The following is an 18,759-nucleotide window of genomic DNA, read 5'->3' as shown; positions in this document are numbered from 1 at the left end:
GAGTTTGTTAAACTTCCCTTTTTTTTTTTTTTTTACCTTTTTTCCAATTTGAACTTTCAGTCAAAAGCATTTTCTTCAAAAATGCTAGCGCTTTTTATTCAAGATATTAGCTTTTAGAAGTTAGAACTTTAATATAGATAGGTGAATGACGTCAGAGGATTTTCTTTCCATTGGCAAAGTTTGGACTTATTATTAGGCGAACAAAGCGTTTATGACTGTTACGAGTTTTGATTCTGTTGGAAGATGTTGTTTAAGGCTTGCTTTTGTCAATGTCAGTGTATGGGGGTAGTGGAGCTCTTCAGTTAAGCAATTATGATTGGAATCCTAGTGAACAAGGAGATTCTCAGTGGCAAGTTTCCCAGGGTATCAAAAAAATTATGGAAAATGCAATACCTTATGTAGGATTAACTGGAAGTTTGAATTTTTAGCAATGTATTTTCCCAGTATTCACACAAGGCCAATTGTTGTGGACTGTGGATGCCAATTGGCTTTGTACAACACCTGTGCATGGGGTTTAATCAAATGGTTAAGGAATCAAAGGGAGAATATATAATTTATGGCCAAAATATTGTAGCCATATTTCTGGCTATAACCTATGTGATTTGGAAAATTGGAAAGGCAAATAATGCTTCATATTATCAAATTTTGTTGTCAGTTGTTCTTACCTCTGTACAATTTCATACAAGAATTATTTTCAGTATTATAAAGTCAAAGATCTTTGTGCTGGAAACAACACGCATAGGTGACATAGCTGATGTCAGAGCTGAACATGACATTACTAATTTGAGGGAGAGATAAAGAAAATAACTAGATTTAAATTATTCTAGTTTACAGATGTTTTTGTATGCAGTTAAAGATATTTGGAATTGTGAAATTTTTTGAAGTTATATTTTCAAGTTACAGAGATGTGTTACAACAAGTAAAGTTGCTATTGACTATTGTCTTTCTTAATTTCATATCGATGTGATATCATACACTCATATTCAGGTACATAATGTATCAGTCTATAATCTTTGGGAATATGTGATCAAACAACATTGTGTTTTCTACTTTTGTAGGTGAAAAGTATAGTGTAGTCCTTCCTGAAAAGTTACAAACAGGAAAGTGGAATGTGTACAGGTAGGCTATCTTGTGCTGTGTTATTTTGCTCTGTATTTAATTATTTATCACTTCTGCTTCTTCTTTTTTTTTTTGTTGTATATCTCCTTACCTCTGTTTTCATTTATTTATCTGTATCAATTGAGACATGGCTTTATCATATTTTTTGAGGCAGGTCTGCTCGGTTCCCTGTGAATCTTGTCACTAGATTCCCAAACCATCCAGAGATTGGGACATTGCATGAGAATTTTGTGTGAGACTCTTTCATATATTTGTTCGTGGCACGTTACATATTATTTAGAGTAATCTTGCAGGACTAACACTATCTAGTTGTGTAATGTTTATGCAGACATGCAGTTGACAGTTTCCCTGACTACAAATATTTGGGTACAAGAGTGCGTGTGGATGGAACAGTTGGAGAGTATGTTGACAGATTCAAATTGATCTTTCATACTGGCTTGTCCCAGTAGGTTTATATACACCATAACAACTATCTCTGATCATATTTTTCTGTCTAATTCCAAAGGTACAAATGGATGACTTATGGAGAAGTTAGCAATGCTCGCTCTGCTGTAGGATCTGCTCTTCAGAACTATGGTCTGTCAAAAGTGAGTCTTCCTATCACCCCCAACTCTACTTGAGGCCTAAAGTTTACCAGATTTACAAATTGTGGCAAAGAACTTAAGGGCTCTGCCAAAATTTTCTGGAATTTTGTCCAAGCATTGATTGTGCTCCATTCATTATTATTATTACTTGATCCTCAATCTTCATACTTGAGCTGTGAATTTTCTGCTTAGTCATCTGATCTGCTCTTTGAATTGTATTTCTTTTATATTACACATTTACACCCATAAGTAACTGTTGACTGTCCATTTCCTACAGGGCATGAGTGTGGGACTTTATTTTATCAATAGACCAGAATGGGTGGTTGTGGATCATGCCTGCTCGGCTTATTCATATATTTCAGTTCCTTTGTATGATACACTTGGTATTTGCCTCCTTAATCTTTATGCTTCTAGAATGTTTTATTAACTGTCTCTTGGATTCTGATATTTTTTGCTGAATCACCTTCAGGTCCAGATGCTGTTAAATATATTGTTAATCATGCAGATGTGCAGGCCATCTTTTGTGTTCCAGAAACATTGAATTCTGTGAGTCTTTCTTTCTAGTTCTTGCCCACCAATTTCTGCTGACTGTAATGTAGTGACATGAAGCAGAAAGAGATTTGGGAATAAGGTATCTAGGAGAAATAGTGCACACTGCAAAAGAGTCCCTGTACAATGAAGAGAACTAAGTTGAGTTAAGGTGCCAAAATTGGTGGTGTACAGTGGTACAGTTAAATGAGAAGATAATAATTCTGGCAGCCTAGGATTTTATACTTAAAAATTTTCTTAAGGGAATGAAAATCACCCTAGGGTCATGTAGGGCGAGGTGAAATTCTAGAGGTTCTAACTGATTTAGGACTAGGAATATGATCATATGGGGCCTAAATAGAATATTTGGACTCCATATAATCATTGGGTTGTAACGAAAGGTGGGCCTAGGCTTGGTTTAGTATTTTTGGCCATAACTCATTCGTTATAAGTTGGATTTGGGCTTATAATATATCGTTGGAAAGTTCTTTTCAAGCCCCATCCAACTAAATAATGATTGGAACTAGGAAAATGGACCAAAATAATCAGGTTGGACGTTTTTATAATTTTGGGCACGAAATGAATGTTTTTAAGGACACAAAATGGATGATTTTGGGTTTAAGGACACGAAATGAATGATTTGGATTAAATTTTTTTTGGAAAAGGTTAGAAAATATGGTCAAGGCTTAAGGAAACTTTGCGCGACTCTTTAACTCTTTGCCAAACTCGTCAATCAAAACGTAAAAGGTATTCATCACTGGGTTGGTTTTTGAAGAAACGATTAGGTGTCTACAGGTCATAATGTGAAGGGATTTTCTATTATTATAAACTAATATGCTGCTGAGCTCTGGAGTTTTTCTATATCCATGGCATCAGGGGCAAAAAACTTTTAAAGGAGGGAGTGAGGGACTTTTTTTTTAGAAAGTAGAAAATTTCAACCTACTTAAAGAAAAGATAACCTATTCAAAAAAAAAAATTGAAAGATGGGGGCTGGGCGAGGAAGCTTAGTTCTTGGTCAATATAAGCTTTTTGCTGGCAAGCATGAAGAATTTATTAAGATTAACTAGCTTTGTTACTGATTAGTAATTGTATGTTGTATTTATAGCAATTACTATTGTTGGTTGTTTTTCAAAATGTGATAAAATTTGAAGCAATGACAATTAACTATCTCAGTGATTTGTTATTGGTTTGTTGTTAACTTGTTACCAGATTAAGGGATGTGCTTATCTGAATACGGAGTATGTTTTTGTGAGGAGTAATTTATGAGTTCCTTGGCTTCACTGCTTCTTTGTTCTTTTTGAAGTTACAAAACTTTGCTTCCAGCGTTTCATGAATACAGTTATTTATGTTCTGCTTGTTGATGCAGTTGTTGAGCTTTTTGTCAGAGATTCCAACTGTGCGTGTTATAGTGGTATGCTCTTACTTGTTCTTTGTATACAACATTTTGTATGATGAAGTATGGTTATATCTCAAGTTTTCATACCATGCATTCTTCACAGGTAGTAGGCGGGGTGGATGAGCACTTGCCCTCACTTCCTCAGGCAGCAGGAGTTAAATTAATATCTTATTCAAAGTTATTAAGTCAGGTAAAACCAATATCCTTTTTGGATTTATTGCATTTTTTGGTTTCTGAAATAATATGTCCAGTTGGACTTCTAATTTCTTCTTTTCTAATAAAATTATCCTACTCTTAAAAAAGAAAAATCAAGTGTATGTGTAAAGGAAGTTGGAAAATCTTCTTGAAGCATGTCTGTTGTTCTGCCCTTGTTATTTCAACTGGAAACCAAATAATACACCATTCTTTGGCTTCGAGTTGTAGTGGTTTCTTGTAAAGAGCTTTTTAAATTATAAACTGCTTTTTTTTTTTTTCTTTCAATTTCCTCACTGTTATTGTTGGGGTAGGACTCCTTACGTCCAATTTCACTTGCTGCACTTGGTCAATTAGAGACCTTGGGGCAATTGTGGTCTTCTAAAAAGTTTGTTACATGATCTGCTGACTCCTTAGGTTTCTGTGATCCTCTTTTATTAAAAATGGCGACATGCTTCTTTTCCGATCTATTTGAAAGACTAAGTAGCATAGTGTATGTATTTATTGATGAATGTATCTTTTTCAGGGCCGAGCTAGAATTCAACCATTTTCCCCTCCTACCCCGGAATGATGTTGCCACAATATGTTATACTAGTGGTACAACTGGTACTCCAAAGGTACAAATTATCCTCTCCTTCCGATGAAACTTTATATTTTATCGATGGCTTATATCTGGGTTCATCTTGAAGGGAGTTGTATTGACACACGGAAATTTAATTGCAAATACTGCTGGTGTGAGCACTAATGTCAACTTTTGCTCCTCTGACGTGTAAGTAAATGAATTTGTTCTGCAGAATTTTCTAATATTTCTCCTCTTGCATTTGTATGTTTGGTAACTTGCTATATTTGGCAGCTATATAATCCTATCTTCCATTGGCACACATTTATGAACGAGCCAACCAAATCTTGGTAGCCTACAATGGTTGTGCTGTTGGCTTTTTATCAAGGGGTACTTGACAAAACTTGTTATTTCATATTATTGTGGAATGTTGGATTATGCCTTTTCTGTTCCTCCTGATATTGTCTATGGTCCTTTTTTCCAGTGATTAAAATTTAGTTGGCCTTTTGGCTTTCTTGTCAAAAATTTGATATAGGGGCTGTTATGCCCTTTGTTTTTTTTCCTCTAGGACAACTTGAAACTGATGGATGATCTGCTGGCATTGCGACCAACCATTTTTTGTAGTGTTCCTCGGCTCTACAACAGAATATATGCTGGGTAAATTAGAGTTTACTTCCATGTAGAATTCTAACATTGGGCTTGTATGTGGACTCTGACATAGTGTCTGTGTTGTAGGATTATCAATGCTGTAAAGACTTCTGGGGCTCTGAAAGAAAAGCTTTTCAATGTTGCCTATAACTCAAAGAAGCAAGCGATACTAAATGGTATTGACAACCAGCCCCTGCATTTTCTTTCCTTCCCCATTATCTTGTATTATTCAATATGATACATTGATTGATAACTATGTGTTTGTCTATGGGTGTATCACTTGTGTAATAATACCATTTGTAAGATGTTAGGATTTCCAGAAGGAAAAACCAATTTTAGACAAGATATGAACAATTCAAAGGCATGAAAATATCAACATTGACAACCACGATTTGTTTGTGGAAAACCTCTCCCTTGCCAAAAGAGACCACCAACTTGTCACTAAAATACCTTGAGCATTAACTCCCACTAGTGATCTCTCAATTCACCGAAAAAATTACAAATCCCTCATTTAGCTGGCTCTCAGGGTTTTTGTAACTCTCTCGTATTATGTAATAGACTAACCTAAGGAGGGGCAATATTGGTAGTCTAGTATTATTAGGTTATAGTCTTTAGCTTTAGTATAAATAGAGAGAGGGAGGAAAGGAAAGGAAAGGAAAACATAGGCAGAAATTTGTATTGGAAAACCTTAGAGAGTTATGGCCTCAAGCCATTGTTAGAGAGTTATAGCCTCAAGCTATTTTGAGAATAATATCCTAAAGCTATTAAACCTATCATTTTGTAAACCTTTTGCCATTTCCAATCAATATTTAAGCTTCCATCTTTATTATTTCTTCATATACAATCAATTTACAAAAATCAGATCATATATCTTTATCCCTCTATTTCCCTTTTATTTGCTTGAGTAAGTTAGCAGCAATCTTTCGTTTAAAAAAAAAAATAAAAAAAATTAGCAGCAATCTCAGTCCATTGCAGTTGGTATCAGAGACTTGTAACAGATTACTTATTTGACTTTGTATTTCTGATTTAATAAGGCAAATGAAAAAATAAAAAATAAAAAATGGAAGTTTGATTGAAAATGTCAAAATGGTTACAAAATAGCAGGCTTAATAGCTTTAGGCAATCACTCTCAAATAGCTTGAGGCTATAACTCTCTAACAATGGCTTTAGGTCATAACTCTCTAAGTTTTCCAATACAATTTTCAGCTCATGTTTTTCTTTCCCCCTCTCTGACTATAATCTAATAATACTAGACTACCAATATTGCCCGTCCTTAGGTTAGTCTATTACACATTTTAGTGTACAACTGTTTCTCTCTAACTGAGCAATGGTTTCCAAACCTCTTTATATAGAGAATGGAAACCCTAGACTCTTAGTCGACTTAAGAATAGCATCTAACAAGATCTAAAATGTCACGAGGACATTAGGAAACTAATATTATATCTTCCTTAAAAAAATTACAATTATTTGAAATAAAATACCCAACAATCTTAAACAAATTAGAATAAGACTGTAACACTGAAAAATGGAAAAGTTGAAGTATTGGGGTACATCGCCAAGTATAAATATTCACATGGCTGTGTGTCACTCTTTATGTCGACCTTATACTACACATTTGTGTAGTTTGGGGCACATCTGTGGTTCTCTACCTCACCTTTTGTCTATTTCTTGCCTGCTTCACTTTGTAGCATCTTCATACTTGATCCGTAACCCGAAACTGGCAAGTCTTGGACCTAACATTTTGTGCTAGGCTTGCAAACTAACCTAAGATATGATCATTTAGGGATGGTCTGGGTTTGAGAAGGTAGAAGTGAATGTAAATTTTGCAAGTGACCTAAAAACATTATTGAGAGAGTAGGTGACTATTTGATCTTTGATCCTCCCCGCCCTTAACTCCCTGACCAGATAAAAGGAAAAAAAAAGTTTGGCGATGAAGTAAATATTGCATCTCTTTCTTTTACTGTAGTAGATTGTGGTATCTTATTATTCTCTTGATCTGAAAATAGTGCCTTTAAGTAAGCATATCCAATTCTCGGAAGCGTATGATTTGTAGTGTTACTTGTTAATCTTCGTACTTATTCAGATGCTATATTTCAGGGAGAAACCCATCGCAAATCTGGGACAAGCTAGTATTCAATAAAATTAAGGCCAAGCTTGGAGGCAGAGTTCGCTTAATGGCTTCTGGCGCTTCACCATTATCCTCTGATGTCATGGACTTTCTGAAAGTGTAAGTTAATCATTAAATGAATTAGTCATGCTTATTGAAGGTCTTTATTTAAAGCAATCATTAGTGTTGATTATAGCAAATATGGTATTACGGACTTATGGTGTTAACGTGTGCATATCTTTAATAATAGGTGCTTTGGTTGCCGAGTACTTGAAGGATATGGTATGACTGAGACCTCCTGTGTCATAAGCTCAATGGATGCAGATGACAACATGTCAGGTCATGTTGGTTCCCCTAATCCTGCTTGCGGTAAGTGCACTTTTTGCTCGAACGACATGAAGTAATTTTAGGTATATTGGCTGCTAGAAATTAATCTTGACTACTTAGACTAATCAGCTATCTGACCCAAAAAAAAAGGTTATTAGTTTGGCTTGTTCCAAACTGTCTTGTCTCTTCGTTTGTATCTGAGCTATGTGGCTGTGAACAAAACAAATTGTGGTAAACTCCATTTCATAGTGGAAAATTGCCAAATCCTTTCAAGTTTATGTCATTTTTTCGCTCATATTATTTACCTGATAACATTTTTATGGCTTATTGCAAGTCATGCATTACAAGAAAGTGATTTTTTTTGCTTTTAATGCAATTTCAATTCCAGAGGTGAAACTAGTCGATGTTCCTGAAATGAATTACACATCTGACGATCAGCCACATCCTCGTGGTGAAATATGTGTTCGGGGGCCCATTATTTTCAAAGGCTACTATAAAGATGAAGTGCAGACGTACTAAATTTCTTTTAATATTTTTTTTTGTTTTTATTTTTTTATTTTTTATGTTCAGTCTTGTTACACTTAAGAAACCTGATTATCATTTTCTGTTCCAGGAGAGAAGTAATTGATGATGATGGTTGGCTTCACACTGGAGATATTGGGTTGTGGTTACCTGGAGGTCGCCTCAAGATCATAGACAGGTGAGTTGTGCTTAATTCAGAACATTGTCAATTGACTTGGTAACCATGCACCTTTGATATCAAATACGAAGTAGCAGTTTAACTTGTTAAATCACCTGTAGAACTACTATAAAGGAGAATCATTAATTTAGGCCTTGGGCATTATGTACTCCTTGTTAGCCCCCTTTAATTTGATACTCCCTCCACCCCTTATTTTAAATTAATATCTACTTGTTGCATGGAGGTCAAGAAGAGTGCAAAGTTAAAGGTTAAATTGGATTATACTACGTATAATGTATCTAGCCATTCTATGTCCCTTAATTTTGTTTGCTGTTTTCTTGTATCCTTATCTGTGTACATATTAGTTTCCATGCAATACATCTATCCACAAATAGTTTCCTGGTATCAGCCGTTTACTCTAGAACAAGGCTTTTTTTTCTTTTTTCTTTTTCTTTTTTTTTCCTTGCAACATTTGGTTAATGTGCGGAAATAAAAGAAAGTTGAAATATTGGGGTAGTGGTCCACGAACCCCATGTAATTAGCAAAAACGAGAAGAGAAATTGGTATATTAGTATATATATTAACACATGCCATAACTGGATATGTTTTAAGTAGTACACAAGTTCCATGAAAATAACCAAAGGAATAATTTCTAGAATTTCAGATTATACCTGCCAGATTAAGACTTATTTATTACAGACTTTGGCGGACTAAGGGTTTTCTCTTGCAAATCATAAAAATCTCTGCCTTTTGGATATTCAGTTTAAGGATGTGAAGGATGCTAGAGTGTGTTTGGGAGATTCTGCCGGGGTTTTTTCTTGTACATCCTTTCTTATTTGCTTGAATCGACCATTTGACCCCCTATGTATCCAGATGTTCCACTAGCAACCTCTATCTAAGAGGCAAAAGTCCCTCTTACGGTGAGAGCAATTGTGTGGATGTTAGCTTTGGGAAGACTAACACGAATGATATGCTGGCTGGGGCACCTAACATTTGCTTTCCTTGCTGAGCTACTATTGAATCTTGTTCAAATGTTTCCATCGCTGTGACATGGCCTGTAACCTTTGGAGATGGCTCTTTGCGGTGTATAAAGTGGATTGGCTTTTTCTGTTGATATACAAGAGATTACAGATTTCCTTTTATAAGTTAGGTATTGGAAAGTAGAAGAGAACGCTTAGTGAATTTCTATGATAGCTATTTTGTAGAGTGTCTGGCTGGAACGGAATGCCATTGTTTCTGGAGTTGCTTTGTCCTGTGTGAATCATTAAAAGTAATGTTGCTTGTGTCTCTATGGACTTAGGCAGCTGGGGTTGTCAAAGTTAATCTAGCCAAAAAGATAGAAAGGAACTAGGCTATTTTATAAATTTATTTTTGTTTTCTTGGTTAGGTTACCATGCCCTCATGCTGCAACTCTTCAACTGCTTTCGTAAAGCAGTTTTTCTCTTAAAAATATGTTAAATTCGAAGCGCTATGCTGTTATTGAGCATTGAACTCAAGATCTCTAACTAAATGTGTGAGCCCAACTGAACTAATGAAATAACATTAGAGCAGAGAGATGATAATGTAGAATCTTTAACTCATGAATGGAAAACTTAACTAAGTTTGTGTTTGGTTCAAGCGAAAACACTATAAACTGTATAGTAATTTAAATGGAAATCAGGTTTCAAATTTCAATTTTCTTTTATGGTTCTTTTTTAGAAAGTAAGAGTGGAAAGAATGGGGAAATGGAAAGGAGGAGAGGAGGGAATATGGAGGAAATCACGTCATTCCTTCCTCACAAAAGAAATATATATTCCATGTTGATGAAATTTATAGTTTAAACGACTCATTTGCCAAATAAAAGGGAATCAGATATTCTGTTGTAACTTGTAAGCATTTATTACTCTTAATATGAGCATATATGCGTATGCTGCTTGTGTTAATCTCTGATAATCCTTTTTTTTTTGTTTACGTCTATTGGGAGTAATAAAAATCCCTATTTTCTCAGAATTGCAAAGGTTTCTTAGATTTGATAAATTGCTTACACCTACCTATATGGTAAATTTATTGTAATGATATTTAAATGTATGTTTTGAGTTTTTGTTGATGATGGCTCCTTTTGTTTTACTGACTTAATGAAAAATTAAAGGCTTAATACCCGACTTTGATACAGTTATTTTGGCAAGATAATTAACCTTTTTATTGCACTGGTCAGGCATTTTTTTTTCAATTATGCTGTTGGTATTTTTGATGAAAAATACTTAAGACACCAATTTTATTTTTTTATTTTTTATTTTATAATATTCCACTAAGATTGTTAATTTTTCTTGTGGCAGGAAAAAAAAATATTTTCAAATTAGCTCAAGGAGAGTACATAGCACCTGAGAAAATTGAGAACGTATATGCCAAGTGCAGATTTGTAGCACAGTGCTTTGTATATGGTATGATTATACAAGGCAGCGGTTCTTTTAACCACACTGTTATATTTTATTATTCTTATGCTTGACATTTTCACAGGTGACAGCTTAAATTCCTCATTGGTAGCAGTTGTTGCTGTCGAGCCAGATGCATTAAAGGATTGGGCTTCAGGGGAGGGCATCAAGGTAGTTTACTAGTTTGTAATATTATTGTAGTTCCTCACATATTGCAATGCAAAGTTAGTGTTCATAAAACATGTTTGCTTGACACCTAATTATTTTAAATCATCATATTGTGCTGGGCTGTAAACTTAACTTCATCATGATCGTTATGTTCTTTTGGCGTCAATGACATAAGGGGTATTTGATTCCTGGATCTGAGTAGCCATTGTTGATTTGAGGTGATGTAAAAGAGTTAGACTAGTGTTAAGAATTTTAGAGTATATTATATGGATACCTGTCCAGGAGGTTACATAGGAGCTCCTGTTTGTATCCAGGCTCTCTTAGAATTAGAAGAATGGGAAAAGTACCAAATTACTCAAATTTGTTGGTTTGTTATTATAGCAAATTGTACATTTGTACTTGCACAAGATTGGTGAATTGTATACTTGCACCATCTTTTATTTTATCAATATGCTTTCTCTAGGTCCATAAAGTGCTGTGGATCGTGTTTTTTTGTTGATATGTACGGCAGACAATACTAGTTTATATCTGTTAATGGTAATTTGAATTGCATGGATGCAGTATGAAGATCTAGGACAGCTCTGTAGACATCCAAGAGCGAAGGCTGCAGTTCTTGCTGATATGGATGCTTTGGGAAGAGAGGCCGGGGTAAGTACTTCCATGGACTCCTGGTTTATTTTATTCCAACTGGCAGTTTGACCCTTTTCTAACTTCTCTTGATGGCTTTCAGTTGAGAGGGTTTGAATTCGTGAAAGCTGTGACCTTGGTACCGGAACCATTTACTGTCGAAAATGGTCTTCTCACTCCAACGCTAAAGGTTATTTTCTTCTCTCCCTCTTTCACGTGTTTACTACTGTAAAAGTAGGAGTCTTTTCACATGTTCTGATTGTCGTTCTGAGTTTTGAGATCTACTCCTACATATTAAGGGAGTGATAATGTGCCAAACTGAGCTTGAGCTTGAGCTTGTCTGGCTCTTAACTTCCTGGTTTCATTCAGTGCATTACCCAACTTTATCAGCTTGAATAACTTGAGCTTTAGTTACAAGGTCCAACTAGGAAACTACATTATCAAGTTGCAGACCTTGCCTTGTTTAAATTCCTGACTCTTTGATAATGGGTCTTTAATTATTTGTTAAATCTATATATCAACTTAATATAACTTTTACCTGTTAATAACTAAAGATAATAAACGGTTGAAATTATGCATTGGAAAGCATGAATTTAGAAGTGTAGTATCTAAAACTAGACTGAGGAAGTACATATATTCTTGCCTGCTCATGAGCTATGGTTCATTTAACATAGGTGATCAACTATGGCCCGGTCCGGAAAATTGGACGGGTTTGGCAAGCCTAAAAACACAGTTTTAGTTTAAAACTGAACCCGGCCTGAAAAGCCCACTTTGGCCTGACAAGCCCGGTGCTTTTTTTTTTTTTTTTTTTTGCTGGTTTGGGCATGCGATTTCATACTGAGTCCCGGCCTGACCTGAATTTTGATCACCTGATTCAAGCTTAGTATGACTCATCTTTAAAGTTAAGCTCACTCAAACCGAGAGCTGAACTTTAGTAGATCACATTCAAATTATGCTCATTACAGTGTGCCCCCATAACCACCCATACATATAATGCTGAGTGAGTTCTTCACTTGTCTAACAAAGTTCATATCCTTCTCAAACTTTGACAGGTAAAGAGGCCTCAAGCTAAGGTTTACTTTGAGAAAGAAATAGGAGAAATGTACGCTCTACTTTCGAAAGCTGACCCAACGCAGAGCAAATTGTGATGAAATTTGGTCCGTGAAATAAGTTTAAGGTAACAGTCCATTGGGAATAACTCGAGGCCAACATCCTGTCATTTGTCAAGTGATAACGAGGGAAGATTTGCTTGTAATCTCCCTGATTCTGCCAGTATTAGTATTTGTGTCAACCTAGCAGGATTATTAATTTATTTATTTATTATTTTGGGGATCATTTTCGCTCTAAAAATAGAAATAAAAAAATGTCTACATATATATTTAGTATATTAGCAGGTTTTTGGAAGGTGGCTTATTGTGCCTGCTATTTGTAATTTTGTATTACTCCGTAGCTTGCTATATGATGCACGCCTGCTGTGATACGATGCATGTTGTAACATTCTGTTAGAATAAACTGTACATGATTATACGTATTGAAGATTACATTACATGCCGTCTTATGTTGTAATTAGAATTAAAGACCATGTGTTGCACGGATCTTACTTAATACGAAGTACAATTAAAAAATATTAATCGACTAACATGATTTCCAAGATATTTGTAAAGGTATTTTATTATCCTAGTCACCTGTTTTTGTTAATTTTTTTTGTCGTGTTTCATATTCTGTCTTTTATACTATATTTTTTGATTTATAGATCACTTAGATCAGAGGTTGCAAGGCTAAAGTAATTGGGGAAAAATAGTGCTTTTTTGGTAAATAAAAATTGGGAAAAAAATTAGTGTTTGCAAAAGCTTTAGGAGAAATATATGGTTTATGGGTTTTCATCATAAGTAGCTCATTTCTTTTTTTTTTTTTTCAATTTTTTTTTCCTTCATGTTGTGTTAAACTTAGGCTACGTATGTTGCATAATCAACATGTGAATGAAATTATAAGGAAACTAGGACGTTGATGCCCTGGGTTCGCTCTGCAATATATATCCTTATGTTTTAAAAATCTTTACATTAATTGGCTGCTTATAAAATAATTATAAAGTAATAATTATTTTCTAAAAGGCATTATCACTAATGTCTAAATCTATCCATATTTGATACATTTGTTACTTTAACTGTTCACAATCGTATGAGTTATTTAATTTACGGTTTCATTGACATTTAAAAATTTGAGTACTCCTACACTTTATTCAAACATCTTAGTTCGAAAGTAAGTCTACAGCTCCTAGGCTTTTAGGAATTTTTTTTTTGAAAGAAGATTCCCTATTTGGAATTTTAATTCTAGTGGCGATGCTCGATCGGTTTGTTTATTGAATTTTAAAATAAAATTGTTATCTTTATGTTAAATTTTAAAACATATCATTGGTAAAAACATTATTATGTATGAGGTGTATATCTCGGCCTTTTATTTTTGGATAAAATAAATTTTTTATCTAAATACTAAATTTTAAAACATATCATTGGTACAAACATTGTTATGTAAGAGGTGTATATCCCTTTGGATTTTGGATATATTGACGTAAGATACCATTGATTTTGTAAGAGCGCAATATATATTATAGAAATATACACTATATATTTGAGAAATATTTATGTTATTCGAATTTTCTATTCATGGATTAATAATCACTTGACAATCATACTTGTAAAATGAAAAAATATAGTATTGCCGCTCATAAAGTTTTATGGTGTATCAAGTATGATTGTGATACTATATTTTATGTGTATAATAAAGTAAAAAAAAATAGAAATTATTGAGCGTCAAACAGTGCGTTGTAAGTGTTATTGTGCTTGCAGAAATTGAAGAGCTCTTTCCCAAATTAAAGTCAAGAAGAACCGCAATTCCAAAATTGCAGCCAAAGTTTTAAGAATTCCCAAAGTACCGTCCACGTCATCGGTTCAGGGGGAAGAAATTTTAAATCCGGTCTACAGCAAAACCGCTACCTGAAGTAACCACTACCTGAAGTAGCGGTTTTTACTAATAAACCGCTACTTCAGGTAGCGGTTTCTTTTTAATAAACCGCTACTTCAAGTAGCGGTTTTTGTTTAATAAACCGCTACTTCAAGTAGCGGTTTTTGTTTAATAAACCGCTACTTCAAGTAGCGGTTTTCTAGCAGGTATAATTTCCTGATTTCACTTTCCTCTTTCATTTTCGTCTTCTCACCAAAATCCCATCCACGCCTTCCACCAAAATCACACCTCCTTCAACGGAAGCCGGCGCAGCCAAGGAATCCACCGACGCCGCCGGAGCATTCCTCAGCAACGAAGGCCGCCGCTGTTGACGCCGAGGGTTCGACTTTAGTGGTCGGCTTCGCTAATTTCAGAAGAAACGTGCTGATCTTCTTGTTTGTGGTAAGTGCCCTAATTATTTTTTGTATTCAGTTATTGGGTTTGTTGTTGTTATTGAGTTTCAGAATTGTATGTATGTGTTGTTGTTGTTGGTTTTGGTTGTGTTGTTGTTGTTAGTGTTCTTGTTTATTGTTGTTGTTATTGAGTTTCGGTTTTGGTTGTGTTGTTGTTGTTAGTGTTCTTGTTTATTGTTGTTGTTATTGAGTTTCGGTTTTGGTTGTGTTGTTGTTGTTAGTGTTCTTGTTTATTGTTGTTGTTATTGAGTTTCAGAATTGTATGTATGTTTGTGGTTGGTTTTGGTTGTTGTTGTTGATTTACTTACCTTACATATAACCCTTGTAGAATTATTAATGGTTTCGATCACATTACTCAGTTTAGGTTGCTATAATTGCTGATTTTGAAAGTGAAAATAGAGCTTCTATACACAAAGTACATGAGCTCAAAGTACATGTAGTCATGACTTATGCCCATGTTGAGCTTCAAGAGGTATTAAGACCTTCATAGCTCAGTTTAGGTTGCTATAATTGTGTAGTTTGCTTGCTTGATGTTAGGACATTGCCACACTGTTAATGAATTTTTGCAATCTAATATCTTTGATTAATAATGGTCTTTTCTAGAATGAAACATGGAGGTTCCGAACTACCCTCTATATTGCTATTGGGGTGGAGAAATTGTCCACAAAGATAGCGATATAACGTATAGGGGTGGGAATCAAAAATTTGAGTTTGTACATTCTGCGATGACATATTCACAAGTTCTGAACAAGCTATATGAAGAATTGAGTGTTGATCCTAGAGGTGTGGAGTTGAAGGTGGTTATGCGTTATCCTATGGCTGGGGCATATGTTGCAATTCCGTTAAATGACGACAACGCTGTTAGAGCTATGTGGATTGCTGTGACTCAGAGTTCTTCTGTTGCAATGCAATTGTTCATTGAACAAGTTCCAAAGGAGCCAGTTGTGCAAACTAACACTGGTTCCTTTCCGGGGATGGATTTTTTTGGTAGTGTGGATCAACCGTTTTCCACTGGTGTTCAAAGTGTGGGCATAGGGTCATTCACAAGAATGCTTGTTGATCCACATTATGTCAATGACCATCTCTCACAGTTTAGGTCTCCGGCCTCATCGCCTAATGTTGGAACCTCGACAAGCACACAACCACAAGGCATTCTTGATTCTCTTGACCCAAACAATGTTGATGTATTTGGCGATGCAGAGATGAATGACACTGATGAGATGATGATGAAGAGGTAATTGAAGCTCGTGATAAGGCAATTAAAGGAAGCGCCCCCACTTCAGACTTCAATGAAGTGGCGCAAGTTGATCCTCGTTTGAATAACTCATGGATGTCTTTGTTAGGAAATGAGACATATAACAATGGGGGAGAATTTGAGGTTGGTCAGCAGTTTGACTCATTGCAACAACTGAAAGATGCTGTGAAATCTTACTCCATAGCTAGAAATCAAACAATTCGAGTTGTGGAGGCAGAGCCAGAGAAATATGTTGTTGAGTGCAAGAGGAAAGAACAATGTAGTTGTTCGTGGAGGCTTAGAGGAGTGAAAGATCCAACACTCTCTACGTTTAAAATTGTGAGGTACAACGGCCCTCATGCAAGTAACTGTGTTGGTGACATCGACTCGGGAGATCATAAGCTACTGACTTCCGAGTTCGTTTGCAATGCTCTTCTAGATGTCATTCGCGTTGATCCTTCATTGAAAATCAAGACAATGGTGCAACTTGTGAAAGAGAAATTTGATGGATTCCAAATAACCTACAAGAGAGCATGGCTAGCGAAACAAAAGGCAATAAAACTCATTTATGGGGATTGGGAGGGTTCATATGAACAGTTGCCTAAGTACATGCAAGCTCTCAAGGAATCAAATCCTGGAACTGTTGTTGAGTGGAGGTTGTTAGAGTGTACGGTTCCTGGAACACATGTTTTTCAACGAGTCTTTTGGGCATTCAAGCCATGTATTGATGGATTCCGTCACTGCAGACCCCTTATCACCATTGATGGCACTCATTTATATGGAAAATACAAAGGCACTCTACTCATTGCTATGGGAACGAATGCCAATTTTCAACTATTCCCCCTTGCTTTTGCGGTTGTCGAAGGAGAGAACAATGATATTTGGTCTTGGTTCATGGCTTGTATTCGTGCTCGAGTTACAGATAGGAAAGGGCTATGTGTGATATCTGATAGACATGCTGGTATTTTAGCAGCAATGGAAGAAGTTGGAAGTGGTTGGGAGGAGCCCAATGCCTACCACAAGTACTGTACACGACACTTGGCTTCTAATGTGAACTCAAAATTTAAAAGTGTCGTCATAAAGAACCTCTTTGGCAAAGCAGCTACTGCAAGGCAGAAGAAGAAGTTTGATTACTACATCAACAAAATTGGTGACTTGAATGTAGAGGCCCGTAGGTACTTGATGGAAATTCCGTACAGTAAGTGGTCCATTCATCATGATGGTGGTTTCAGGTTTGGTGTGAAGACTACAAACATGTCGGAAGTTTTCAACGGAGTCTTAAAGGGGGCTCGATGTCTCCCGATAACCGCTTTAGTGCAAATGACCTTTTTCCGGTACAATGTTTGCTTCAAGTTCATGTTCTTACAATTCTATCTTTCAAGAATTATTATTAACATGTCTTTACAGGTGGTTACGTGTCCATCTATCGTGTGCGCATACTGCTTCTGGACTACCATACTACAGAGATGCGTTTGACCATCAGCGCGAGGACCAGGTACAATCGGTGTTTCTTTTTTTTTATGCATTGTATTTCTTCCATTATGTTAGTCATATACATGTTGACATACTTGTTTTGGGAATTAGATGATTTGGCAGCCATATACTGAGGCGGTGATGGATCGACTTCCGGAGATTTGTCGCTCAGACATGCACATTTGGCGTTCACGGGCACCTCTGATATGCTTTGACGTCGTTGAGTTCCACCTCCCAGACCGAGTCCTTCGTCAGTTCGGGTTAGACCAGCCGATCCCACAGGATGTAGACACGGACGTTGCTCTACACAGGAAGGATCGAAGGGGACAGCGTAACTGGGAGATTCGGCATTCGGACCATGTACACGAGTGGAGTCGACGAGAGGCATTAGTCGTCCAGGGATACCCGTTCACTGGGACTTCTTCCCCGGCCATGACAGAGTACATGGCTTGGTACCTTCGCATCACGAGACTGGTCATTACTCCACCTTCGCAGGAGCGCCCCCCGAGTCATTACCAGCCAGCTACCTCTGACCTCCTGCTTGTATGAACTTCACTTCATTTCAATCTAGTTCTTACGTTTTTGATTTCATTTTACTAACATTAAAACTACACTTAAATGTAGGCACATGCATTTGCTGATTTGCACGTCCAGCTATCGGGAGCTACTAAGACCATCTCCCACTTGCCACCAGAGACGGCTATACCATTTGCCATACAGACGATGCAGGGTTTTACATCATTTTGTGGCCAAACCTTGTCTAGGGTGGGGCAGTCACACCTTATTCAGCAGCCTCGACCGTCCACATCTTCATCTTCTACTGTGCACACTATGCCGATCAGACCACCACCTCATCGTGGAGGCCATTCAGCACGTGCCTTCCGTCCACCGACTCCTTCTCAGCATACTATCATGACATCTCCTCCACTAGTGCATCGCCAGTATCAGAGAAACCGACGGCGTAGCAACACTACGTCTGGGGTTGGAGTTGGCCTGGATGACATTCCAGAGGAGACAGCTGCATCATCTTCATCGTCACCTCATGGGAAGAAGCAACGCCCGAGCTAAGTGTATATTTTGGAACTAAACTAATTTTTTTGTAAATGCTTAGAATTGGATTTTGTTATATTTAATCAATTGAAAAATATTCGACTTTGCAATTTCGACTTCCTTAGATCTTCATAAACTTGTTATTTATGGTGGTTGTGTTGAAAATATGCTATATATCTCATGTTTTACAGGTACACAACTTGCAGGTTTTTTTTTTGAGTGATTATGCAAGTTTGAAAAAAAA

The 18,759-nt window shown here is 36.3% G+C and overlaps 3 protein-coding genes and 1 pseudogene across 3 annotated transcripts; all 4 read left to right on the top strand.

The window, feature by feature from the left end:
• The window catches only part of LOC110735914, a 14,196-nt pseudogene extending 1,300 nt beyond the window's left edge, over window positions 1-12,896 (top strand).
• Window positions 12,897-14,448: 1,552 nt separating this feature from the next.
• LOC110736911 lies at window positions 14,449-16,094 on the top strand. The gene is made up of 2 exons (XM_021917249.1): window positions 14,449-14,747; window positions 15,362-16,094. Exon 2 carries the CDS (start codon window positions 15,370-15,372, stop codon window positions 15,994-15,996), a length of 627 nt encoding a protein of 208 aa, XP_021772941.1. The 5' UTR covers window positions 14,449-14,747; window positions 15,362-15,369; the 3' UTR covers window positions 15,997-16,094.
• Window positions 16,089-17,235, top strand: LOC110735913. The gene is made up of 2 exons (XM_021916090.1): window positions 16,089-17,163; window positions 17,225-17,235. The coding sequence occupies exons 1-2, from the start codon at window positions 16,089-16,091 to the stop codon at window positions 17,233-17,235; spliced, it is 1,086 nt and encodes a 361-aa protein (XP_021771782.1).
• Window positions 17,236-17,331: 96 nt separating this feature from the next.
• Window positions 17,332-18,625, top strand: LOC110736910 (serine/threonine-protein phosphatase 7 long form homolog). Its single transcript, XM_021917248.1, has 3 exons — window positions 17,332-17,487; window positions 17,577-18,008; window positions 18,090-18,625. The coding sequence occupies exons 1-3, from the start codon at window positions 17,332-17,334 to the stop codon at window positions 18,531-18,533; spliced, it is 1,032 nt and encodes a 343-aa protein (XP_021772940.1). The 3' UTR covers window positions 18,534-18,625.
• The last annotated feature ends 134 nt before the right edge of the window (window positions 18,626-18,759 follow it).

This window comes from Chenopodium quinoa, unplaced genomic scaffold (genome assembly GCF_001683475.1).
Source record: "Chenopodium quinoa cultivar QQ74 unplaced genomic scaffold, ASM168347v1, whole genome shotgun sequence".
Classification (NCBI taxonomy): Eukaryota; Viridiplantae; Streptophyta; class Magnoliopsida; order Caryophyllales; family Amaranthaceae; genus Chenopodium; species Chenopodium quinoa.
Note: the sequence above shows the minus strand (reverse complement) of the source record. Positions and strands in the feature narration are given on the sequence as shown.